The 11995-nt window shown below is 44.9% G+C and overlaps 1 protein-coding gene across 4 annotated transcripts in view; it reads right to left on the reverse strand.

Moving 5' to 3' along the window:
- MIER2 (MIER family member 2) overlaps positions 1 to 8494 on the reverse strand; it is a 41230-nt gene extending 32736 nt beyond the window's left edge. For 3 of the 4 annotated variants that reach the window (XM_021008951.2, XM_021008950.2, XM_078154177.1), the window contains exons 1-2: positions 8403 to 8494; positions 924 to 1011 (exon numbers count right to left, since the gene is read on the reverse strand). In XM_021008951.2, the coding sequence (XP_020864610.1) occupies positions 924 to 1011; positions 8403 to 8411 (97 nt within the window). In that variant the 5' untranslated portion in view covers positions 8412 to 8494. The remainder of the gene's footprint in view (positions 1 to 923; positions 1012 to 8402) is intronic. The other variant, XM_021008953.2, reaches the window with a different exon arrangement.
- Between the last annotated feature and the right edge of the window lie 3501 nt (positions 8495 to 11995).

Genomic DNA, 11995 nt, shown 5'->3' on the forward strand with positions numbered 1-11995 from the left:
GAAGTTCCCTGAGGCAAGGGACTACATCTTACTTATCTTTGTAGGTTCCCTCAGAGTCACATAAGAAGTCCTTGATACATATTTGTTGAGTTTAATTCTAGCATATCAACAACATGAATGACTCCAAGAAAATATACCTGGCTTTTCTAGTATTAGGTGCTAAGAAAGATGGGAAAAACTGAAACCATTAAGGCAACTGGGAAAGAGTCTTAGAAATCTGTTGGAATAACACAAAAACGTTATTTTTATAAATAACTTCATTTTGGACACACTGCCTACCAGTCTCTTCCTTAACCAACACTACTCCCCAGGAAGGCCAATCTAGGCCCCACACCTGCCTACACTGCCTTACATTAGCTCGAGGAATCTTCAAGTCGAGTTCTATAATACCACTTGCTACTGTACAAATTTGCATAAACCACAGATCAAATCAATCATCTAAGGGCTGGATCTAACCCACGAAAGAGGTTTGAGTTTTATCCCTTGAAACCAGTCTTATAAAGGGCTGTCAACTGTACTAGAACAGCTTTTGCCATCATATTTCCTAACTGGAGTTGAAAACACCTTATAACCAGGCTCCCCTTTTGCCCCCTTGTTTGATCAAGCAAGCCATGAAGCCAAAGAAAGCTGTTTGCCAGTAAAGAGCAGAGAATCTGGAACAGAACCCAGCATTCTTCTCTGCCCTGGGTTCTCGCCGGCCTAGGAGGGAGAAGCAAGGGGTGGGTGGGTCCTGCCTGAGCCCTGGGCAGTCTCCACTCACCAGCTTGTCTCAAAACAAACAAATAGCACTGAAGTTAGAGACCCAGCTGCCAGGTGACAAATGGAGGATGGGACCGGCCTCGGCCTTGGCAGTCAAGTGCCAGGGTGCCCGTGCCCGTGGCTGGAAGCAGAGAAGAAAGCCATGAAAACTTGAGGGCAAATACCTGCTGCTGTCTGCAGGCCGGGCTCCCTGGGGCATAGGCTGTGAGCTGGGTAGGAGACCACCCGCGGGCTCTGCCTCCCCGCCGAGGCCTACGGAAGGAAACAGACACCAATGGATCATGTGATGGTCTGCCAGAAATTGTTCCCTACTTCCTCATGCCCCATTCCTGCCCAGAGACTTCTTAATAGTCATACTCCACCTCCCTCATTTTCCCTCTCACCATTTACTCTGGACTATGGGAAAATTGCTGCCAGACTGTGAAATCTAAACGAACCAATAGCTTCAGTGCCTTGGTCAGGGAAACTTTAGGAATGTGACTGCAATGGTGATTCAGCCACTGAAGGGACAAAAGTCAGAAAGTACATTTCTACAAGTGTACTAAGCAGCTCAACCATAGCACAAGGACCTCACCATGCCATGGGATCCTATTAAGGAGATGACCTTAATCCTTAGCATGCAGCTTTTTGGCCTATCAGAAAATAAATCATCCTAGGCTGGACCTAGGAAGAAACCTGCCTTTTATACCAAAGGCCATATAAGAGAAAGGGCAAGATGTGCTAAACCATGTAAAAGAAAGGAAAGACTTTTGGTGCTTAACTCCCTTCCACTGTATTTCACCGGTTCTCTCCCACCCCCACCCCACCCCCAGTCCAAAAACTGGTTTATATCCTTTCGTCACATAATAGTAACAGGGTATAATTCTGTTTCTCACGCTGCTTAAAATGTAAACAGAGCAGCAGCGTATTTACCAGTGGCATATAGTAAGCATTTATTTCTCTTGCATCGCAAGCCTAGAGCCTAGATATTCTCGGCTCACCTGAATTGTCAGTACATTTCCAAAAGCCCACTTGGTGGTTTATTTAGAAAGCTGTGGTAGAAAGCTGGGGTATTATCACTCAACCCAATGAAGAGCTGTAGTTGCAAGGGTAGCAAGTGGGCAGGCGAAGTTGCCATGAGCAAATCACGTGACGTGATAAAACTTGCATCTTCCCCCACTAGCCAAACTGTACAGTTTATCTGCCAATGATGCAATTTAGTAATAAATGATTTTTAAGTAACACCGGCACAAATTTTTAAAAGCTTCACATAATGGTCACACCCCACCTTCAAAAAAACAAAAACAAACAAAATCTACATCGATTATGTGGTGAAATATGGTATGTAGTCAAATTCCAGCAGGAAGGGAGAGTAAAGAAAGAAGAAAGGATTTATTAAGCACCTATTATGGGCCAGACACTGTCCTAAGCACTTTACAAACATCATCTACATCTGATCCTCACAGCATATCTGAGAGATAGATGATATTATCCTGTTTTGCAGATTAGAAAACTGAGGCAGACAGAGGTGAAGTGAGTTGCCATGGATTACACAACTACTGTCTTGAAGATTTATTTTAATTCAGGTTTTCCTGATTCCAGGCTCAATGTTCTACCCACTGAACCACCTAGCTGCCTTCGTAAATCTCTCTCATCATAAAAAATAACACTAGTTAGTTACATCGTTCACTGAGAATGAGGGAGTCTCTTCTTTCTCCCCATCTTAAGACATGAGACAACTTAATCTTCTCCTTAACTATTCCTATATTGTCTCTGCTCTAAAAGCAGGCCAGCCTCTTCAATGACCCTGGCTCCACACACGCTACCCCCCCCATTAGAATTTTTCAAAACCTTAGGATTGATTCCAACAATGTTACCACTGCTCAAAATTTGCCTTTGGAAGCTGTTTTCAAGGCCTGCTATTTTGTCTTCAGAATATCTTCAGTGATTGCAAATCTCTGTTTTGCAAGCAGATATGAATTTTAGAAACAATGTCATTTGAAACTAAATCTGGACAACAAAGCAAAAAGAGCTAAGAAGGTGTGTATGTTGTACAAAAATAAATAAAGTTGTAGATTTATGGGCTGGAGGAGGGATCTTAGAGGTTAAGTGACTTGTCCAGGTTCACAGAGATACGAACAGGAGTCTTCCTGACTCCCAAGTCCAGAACCATACCACCACTCTAAAGTATTGCTCCTGGAGATCGGAAGAAAACAAGCCATAAAAGAGTAAAGTAGGAGTCAGATGACCTTCTCAGCTCTACCACTGACTCGTTCTACCGGCTACATCACTTAACTTATCTGCACAAAGTGCAATACAAATGCTAGGTGAATGTTGCGCAAATTGTAAAAAGAGACAGAATGAAAGCACTTAGGTTTTTGGGAACTCCTCAGCTGGTTATAATAAAAATCTCATGTCCTTCCCACTACCACCCCATTACTTTTATATTTACTCTATCCTTACATGTGTTTGTTTTCATCCATAGGAAGTAAGTCCCTTGAGGGCAAGGATTAGTTCATTTTTGTCTCTGCATTGCCAATACCTAGCAAATTGAAGGGTCTTAATAAATGCTTGCTGATGAATTGATATCTTAGATAAAAGTCACAAGATTGACTTTCCTGGAGCTTCTAGACTGGCTGTGAAAGCAGTTCTAGATGTGATTTAAGTAATGGCAGGGTAACTTATGCCAGGGTACCAGTGGCCCTAAATGTCCAACTCACCTTTAGGGAACAACATTCGTATTTGGTTTGGAATCTATGGGAAATAATCTCTACTCTAAATACTCTGGGAAGCAACCAACTTCCTTTGTGAGCCCAAGGACCCCCAAAGCCTGGAGGTTGTTTTTATGACAATAACAAAAGAAAAATCCAATTTAAGTTAACTCCTGGATCCAAGCCTTCCAAAAGCATTTATTTAGCCTTTCAACGTGCCAGGCAAACACTAGGTATTGGTTGGTACAGTTTAGCAAAGCCTGCTCTCAGGATGCACCTTCTTTCTCTAAGCCATTTCACTTTAACAAGGTTTCCCATGTAGGGTTCCTATGCAATCCTATGCTCTCTGAAGTACCTGCTGCAGCTCCTTTCCCCAGGTCAGCCCTGCCTGCTTTAATGCCTCAGTTTCTCTTCAAGCTCTTTTTGGGAGCTAAGGTCAAGCAGTCTCTTTGTAACCATGACATTGTTATGAATATTCTGTTAACACTTGGTTGTGATTAAAGAGCACAAGAACCAGGTTGTCTGGGATACCTACAAAATGGCATAACTTATGGAAGCAGAGCACACGGTAACGCTGAATTACTCTATAACTGACTTGGGTTACAGCAACACCAGGGGAACACATGTATCCTCCAAGAGTGACTACTTGGACATAATTAAGACACTGAAAAGTCTTGGTATAGTTGTGTTTTAAAAAGCCATTCACAACACTTGGGAAGTCAGATCTCACACTGCAGTATCTATCTTAATCACGTCTTGTCTCCCCAATAAGACTGTAGTCCATTCCTGAGTAGGGATCATGTCTTGCGTTTCTCTTGCATCCCTATGTCCCTTCCTGCCTCCCAAGCCCCCTGACCTAGCAGAGCCAGCACAAAGAAAGAACCCAAACACTTGTTGACTGAAAAAAATGTGGGAGGACAGGGCAAGGCAGAGAGGTACAAAATATTGGCAGAGAGAACAAAGATTCCCCACCCCCCATGGTTGAGCCTTCCCTGATTCAACCATGCTTTAATAACAGGGCAAAGCTGTTGCTCCTGATGGAATTATCTGCTGATGGTCTCTGATGTAAATCACTTTAATTTTCCCATGAAGCTGACAGTACTGCCCTGCCCAGCTAGTAAAACTGATGAAGACGCTTACAATAGTAGATGGATTTATGGCCATTTCTAGGATCAGAAAGCCAGGGAATGCATGCTTGTCACTGGTGGTGCTCAAAGCTTTGATGCCCTCCTCTCAGAAAAACTAAGCTGCCCCAGAGAATCACTGGCAGAAAAGCCCACTCTGGCACCGTGGGCAGAAGGGTCTGGTGGAAACTATCTGATTAGGAATTAACCATGCTCTTGTGTTACTGACCATTAGGTAAAGCAACCATTCACTGTTAAAGAAGTCACTTTTCAGAATCATTCCTCTTCATATAAACATCAACTAGATTTTCAGGAAGATTACACACAACCCAAAATGCCTGGTAGGAACTAAGTGACAATATTCCTGATAGATCCTTTTTTGCAAATACCAAGTGGTAACCCTGGACCAATCATTCCTTTATTTTTTTTTAAATAAAATAAACAGTCAAGAGATGATGAAGCTATAGTTATAATTTCTTCAGGAACTGATTTACACTAGCTGGTCTATTCCCATCAGGCCAAGGCTTAGGCACCTTTTAGCTCCAAGTTTCAACTGCAGAACAACTACAATAAGTAGGAAGAAGATAAAGCAAAGAAAGAAACCAGCACTCAAAATCCTCAAGTACTTTCCACTGACCAAAGAATAAATCTAAACTCTTCAGATGGCCATCTTCAATCTAAATACACCCTACCTTCATGGCCTTATCTTTCTCCTCTCTCCTCTCCCAGTTTGGCAAGAGCATAGGGTACTACTGGTTGTACCAGGCATACCCCTAAATTTCTGGTCTCTGTACCTTTTCTCACCTTTTCCTGGAAGTTCTTCCCTGGACCACTAAGTTACCTGCCAAAATCCTCACCATTTCTTCTTCAAGGCCCAGCTCAAATAAAACCTCCTCTGTGAACTCCTTCCTGAACCTACCAAGTGTAAATGTCTGCCACCTCTGAATCCCAACAGTACTTTGTAATCCTATTAATAAGAAATGCTAATACTTAGCTTCTGCCACATACTGATTGTGTGAGTCTGGGCAAGTTACCTAACCCTTCTGTACTCTCTAGGTAACCAAGAATGCAACTTGTATTAAGAGGGAGTTCCCTCCACCAAAGAAGTCACTGGTTCAATCTCTATCCCTTAAGGATTATGAGTTCCTCCATGACATAAACCTTATAGAAAAACATGGACAAAACATGGATGGGTTACAACCTCTATCTTTGAAGGGGACATCCAAATCAATGAGATCACAAATCCATTTGAGTATTTTTAGGTTTATGAAGCCATTTCTGCATAATGACCCTGGAAGGCAGGAGGTACAATTATCATCACCCCCAGAATAGGGATGAGGAAACTCAGATTCAAGTTGAAGTTAAAGATAATAGTAATATCTGCTAGCATTTATATAGCACTTTTAAGGTTACCAAAGTACTTTACCTCATTTGATCTTCACAACAACTCTAGGAGGTAGGTGCTACTATTACCTCCATTTGGCAGATGAAGAAACTGAGACAGACAGCAGTTAAGTGACTTACCCAGGCCCACATAGCTAGTGTGTGTCTGAGGCTAAATTTGAACTCATCTTCCTGACTCCAAGTTAAACGTTTTATCCACTGAACCTGGCTTCCTTGATGCCCCAGTCTGGACTAGAACCCAAGTGCCCTTACTCTAAGCCCAGAATTCTTTTGGCTACATCACACTGCCTTCTCTCAGGCCTTTAAGTAGTGAGGAGTACTGGGTTTTATTTTAAGCCTCTTAATATTCAAGACCCTACACAAACTGGTCCAGGCCTGCTTCTCTAATACATACTCTTCCTTCCACATACTCTTAAATTCCAGTAAAATTGAACTATTTTTAATACTCTGTCCCGGTCTTCATTCTCCCACCTCTCCTTCCTATCTCCTTTCGATTCAGTCTTTTCCTTCCTTCAAAATCTCATTAAGGTGCCATCTCTCAGAGGAAACCTTGCCTTTCCTGAAACCCTCTCTCCCAGCCCTCAAAGTAATCTCTCCCTCCTCAAATTTCTCACAACATTTTTACCTAGCCCTCTTTGGCATTCACTTCACTCCTTTCTGCATAAGTCATTGTCAACGTCTTTCTCTATTAGATTTTAAGTTTCTTAAGAGAAAAGTACAGCTATGTAGAAGCTACTTTGTATCCCCAGTGACTGGCATATAGTACATGCTTAAAGCTTGATGAATGAATGGAAACTTGAATGAATTAATGTGGTAGTGGATCCAGGAGCTGAGCAGGCAGCCACCAGAAATTACCCGGGCTGGCCTCAGAGGCTCCGGTACAACAAAATGCCCCCACCCCAGCAAATCAGTTTATGACATTCTCCTCTACTGAAATTAGTAACTTCAATCTGTACCAAACCTTCAATAGGAGGACATCTATCCTCCAGGTTTTGCCAAGAAAGCAACCCAAGCCATAAGCAAAACTTAAATGTCACTTTGCCAGGGAATAAAGCCCCTCTTACCCAGACAGCTTTATACAACAGCACGTTAACCACTGAGTCTTTAGGAATAATATTGCTACCTGCATTGCTGATCTCTGTCATCACCCAGGATCCCCCAGAAAACGCACTTTTCTGGTGTGAGAGAAGCAGTATGGCAAAGTGGAAAGAGCCCTGGCCTGGGGGAAAGGGGTGGGAAGAGGTAAGCAGATTTGGCTTCTAGTCCTGGTCGCAGACTGACTCACAATGGGAACCTTGGCAATCGCTTCCCTCCGCTAAGGTTTTTTCCAGCGCTGTCTTTTTTTAGGATCTCAGATCCAAAAGCCCTCTTTCTTTCCTTTCCCCTCCTCCTGCATTTGCTATTACACCTTACCTAGGTCCCAGGTTCGAGTGTAACGGCCTATGCAAAAGTTTCTTAACCACTCTGAGGGAGGTGCATGCACCTCCGCTGCAGCAAAGCCCAAAGCTCCAGGTCTACGAAGCAGCCGCGCTCGCGCAACGCGCAGGGAGAGTAATGCAGTGCCGCAAACATTCCCTCCGCACCCCACCCCGAACAACTGCTTCGCAAAACCCCGGGAGAGCCCCGCCCAGCCCCGCCGCACCCGGCCAATGGACAGCCTAGCTGGACCCTGGGTAAGCACTCTTCCTACGGCGCAAACAGCGCGGGGCGCGCTCAGCAAAGTTTGCAAACGCGCCGCGACGCTAAGATGCGCGGAGCGTCACCTGGAGAACCGCAGAGCAAGAGCTGGGGATGTGGGGGGAACGCGAATAGAAGGGGGAAGAAGATCTAAGCGATTCCCAGTCCCCCCCACCCCAAAGAAATACACACACACACCCCTTCCACGGGGACGCTAAGCCTCAGCATACCAACAGCTAGCTCCGCAAAGTTTGCAAGCGCCGAGTAGGCGCGCGCCGCCCCCTCTTCCCCTCCAGCTCCCCTAGCGCGAGCGCGCGGCCCGCCCCCCTCCCATTCCCAGCCCCAACTCCGCTCCACCCCCTCCCCACCCGGCCGCCCGCAGCCGCCCCGCTCCTCCGCCCCCCCCAGCCCAGCAGAGCCGAGGCCAGCCGCCGCACATGCGCACCCCGGCCCGCGGCTCACTATTGCGCCGCCGCGGAGCTCGGCCTGTAGCTCGCTATGTGGCAGCCGGGGGCGGTTGGCGGTTGGGGGGGGGGGAGAGGAAAGCTGCGCGCGGCCCCCGGCGGGAGGTGGCCGAGCTCTGGTCCCCGCGCCCCGCTACAAACCCTTCCCCCCGCGTCCCGGCTTCTGTCCCATCTGTGTCTAGTCAGCTGCGGGCCAGGAGGGGCTATGGGCACCGGGAGGTGGGGGGTTGGGGGGGATACAGCAGCGGCGGCGGGCGGTCCTCGGCCAACCCCGATTCACTCACCTCCGCCATGGCCGTGTGTGAGCGGGAGGCGACGGCCGCGCCGGGAGCCCCGGATGTGAAGCCGCCCGCTCATTGGCTGCAGCCGCCTCCATCAGGAGGCAGGGGGAGGCTGCGGGCAGTGGGAGGAGCGAGGGGAGGGGCCGGGAAGGGAAGGGGAGTGAGGGGGAGGAGCCAGGAAAAGGGGAGGGGCCACGAAGAGATGTGTTTGTGAGAAGGGGGAGAAGCCATAAAGGGAGGGAGAAGGAGGGGAGGTAGGGGTAAAGAAGGGTGAGACTGTCCAGGAAGCGGAAGGAAGGAAGGCTTGGAGACCAAAAAAAGTCGGGGAGAAAGTGGTGTGGTCTAGAGGCCGAGTGAAAGAGACAGAGAAAATTCTAAGGACCAGAAAGGGGAGTGGGAGGAGCTAGAAAGAGGGCGTGGCCTCAAAGGCAAAGGATTAGGGGGGTCTTTAGGGTAAGGTTAGGGGAGAGGGCTTTAGCTTAGGAAGTAGGAAAGAACCCTCAGGGCCAGAGAAGAGTCCTTCTCTGAGAGGCATTGTGTAATGCCCAGATAACTGCATTGACCCCAACTCACCCAATGACTTTGGACCAGTCCTTTTCTCTTTCTTGGTCTGTTTCCTTTTTTGTAAATCCAGGGAGTTGCTGCAAAAGACCTATGGGGGAGGTGATGGGAAAGATATCTTGATACAATGAAAAGTTCACGGAACTTGGAGTCTAGAGATCCTGAGTTCAAATCCCCTCTCTTACTTATTGCTTGAATGAGCCTGGGCAAGTCGCTTAACCTCACTTGTCTTCAGTAACATGAGGGGTTGGACCTTGGTCCAACACTGTCAGTCCTTTCCCTTCCCCTCCTTCCTCAGGCTTTATTCCATAAGTAACTTACCTAACCCACTGATCCCCTTTCCCTCCCTTCTCCATCTTTATTCCAAATATAACTTACTTAACCCACTGATCCTTTTGTCCTCCCTGCTGAGCTCTTATTCCAAATGTAACTTAACCCAGTGACCCTCCTTTCCCCACTCTTCTGAGTCCTTTTCCCAAATGTCACTTACTTAACCCATTGGCCTGGTACTGTGAATAAACTTTTCGCTTGTTGGGTCTGGATTCACCAAACTGATTATATGCTTCCTTGAGGGCAGGGATTCCGTGGTATTCCCAAACCAGCCTAAGTCAGTACTTCTTCTTTATTAGCTCATAATTTTTGAAAATGGCCCACAATTTATCTAACACTTTTAAGCTGTGCAAAACATTTTACTTACACAATCTCATTTGAACCTTACAACTCAAGCAACAGCACTACTGGATCACAAGGTATTGAAGGGCAAGGGAGGTTATGAAGGGCTTTGAACACCAAACAGAACATTATGTATTTGATCCTGGAGGTGATGGAGAGCCACTGGAGTTTATTGAGAAAAAGAGCGACATGGTCAGATCTGTATTTTAGGAAAATCTCTTTGGCACCTGTGTGGAAGATGGACTGGAGAGAAGTGGTAGGGATGCCAGTCGGTAGACTGCTGCAGTAGTCCAGCTGTGAGGTGATTAGGACCTGCACCAGGGTAGAGTCGGTGTTGGAAAAGAGAAGGGGTCATGTAGGAGAGATATTACAACGTTAACTTTACCAGCTTTGGCAACAGTTTGGATATAGGGTGGTGAGAGAGAGAGGAGTTGAGGATGACAATAGAGAAGTTGCGAAGAGGGGAGGGTTTGGGGGGAATGATAGAAATATGATACTGGAGGTCAGCAGAGATGTTAGGGCTAGATAAGTAGATTTAGGAATTATCAACATAGAGATGAAAGTTGAATCCACGGGAGCAGATGAGGTCACTAAAAGAAATAGTGCTGAAGGAAAAGAGACAAGGACCTGGGAGATGAGCCCTATAGGAGAATATGGTTAGTGGATGTGACCTGGATGAAGATCCAGCAAAGAAGACTGAGGAGAAGCAGGAGTTCTAGCTAAAATCCCACTTCTACCAGAAGCTTTTCCCAATATTCTTTAATGCCAGTGCCTTCCCTCTGTTGATTATCCCCAGTTTATGCAATATGTATGTATATGTATATGTGTATATATACATATATATGGTATGTACATAGTTCTTTGCATGTTGTCTCCTCCAGTAGACTGTAAGCTTCTTGAGGGCAGGTACTGATTTTGCCTTTCTTTGTATCCCCAGTGCTTATCCAAGTGTCTGCTATGTAATAGGCACTTCATAAATCCTTGTTGAGTAACTGACTTCTGGGAAAAAGCATTGTCAGGTCCTTTTGGGTGTAATTTTGTATAATGGACCCATTTTCCTCAAGAGACCAGATACTCCTAATTTCTAGGAAGTATCTCCTTTTTTCCCTCAAGATTTCCAGTAATCAATATCAGTGAATCAGGAGGCCCAGTCACGTGATAGAATAGAATACCAACAAGTAAGCTTAACGTAAGCACAAAAGAGGAGATATTAAAAATTAGAGGAAAAATAAAATGGAAGCAAAAAACCCAAAAATTATAAATACAACTAAAAGCAGGGTTTTTGAAAAAGACAAACAAAATTGAAAAACTTTTAGCCAAACTGGTTAAAAATAAGGGTTCAGAAAATCAAATCAACAAAAATAGCAACGAACAAAGAGAAATCACAACAAAACCAGAAGAAATAAAAGATTTACCAGAACTTACTGTGCACAGTTACATGTAAACAAAAGAGATACAAAAAAATTAGAGGAATCCCTTCAAAAATTTAAAATACCTGTTATTACACCTTATTAAAGGAGTATACATAAAGAGGGTGGATATTAGTTGACTTTGATGTAATGATAAAAAAAATCTAATCAAGTGGGTTAAATGGATCCAAATAAGTGGATCAATCTGATCCTAGAAAACTACTGAGAAAGGAGGAGGCAGACAAGGGTAAATTACATTACAGAAAAAGACACAAAATCCTATTACAGCAGAGGGAAAGAAGGGGGGGGGAGCATTGTTTGAACCTTACTCTCATCAGATTTGGCTCAAGAAGGGCATAATATAATCAGTTAGGTATAGAAATCTAACTTGCCCTATAGGCAGTAGGAGGGAAAAGGGGAAAGAAAAGGGAGGGGGAAAGAAAAGGGAGGGGGGAAAGAAGGGAGGGAAGAAGCAGTAAGACTAAAGGGGAAGAAAAGGGAAAGGGATAATAAAAGGGGGAAAGGACTGAAGGAGGCGGTGGTCAAAAGCAAAACACTAGTGAAGGGGAGAAAGGAAAAAGGAGAAAGAAAAGCATAAATGGGGGGAAAAAAGGATGGAGAAAAAGACAGATAGTAATCATAACTGTGAATGTGAATGGGATGAACTCTCCCATAAAACGGAAATGGATTGCAGAATGGATTAAAAACCATAATCCTACAATATGTTGTTTACAGGGAACACATTTGAAAAAGAGTGACACATACAGGGTAAAGGTAAAAGGCTGGAGCAGAATATATTATGCGTCAGCTGAAGTGAAAAAAGCAGGGGTAGCAATGCTGATCTCAGACAAAGCAAAAGCAAAAATAGATCTAATCAAAAGAGATAAGGAAGGAAACTACATCCTGCCAAAAGGCACCATAGACAATGAAGTAATATCATTACTAAACATATAT

This window comes from Phascolarctos cinereus, unplaced genomic scaffold (assembly GCF_003287225.1).
Source record: "Phascolarctos cinereus isolate Bilbo 61053 unplaced genomic scaffold, phaCin_HiC Scaffold_4;HRSCAF=312, whole genome shotgun sequence".
Classification (NCBI taxonomy): Eukaryota; Metazoa; Chordata; class Mammalia; order Diprotodontia; family Phascolarctidae; genus Phascolarctos; species Phascolarctos cinereus.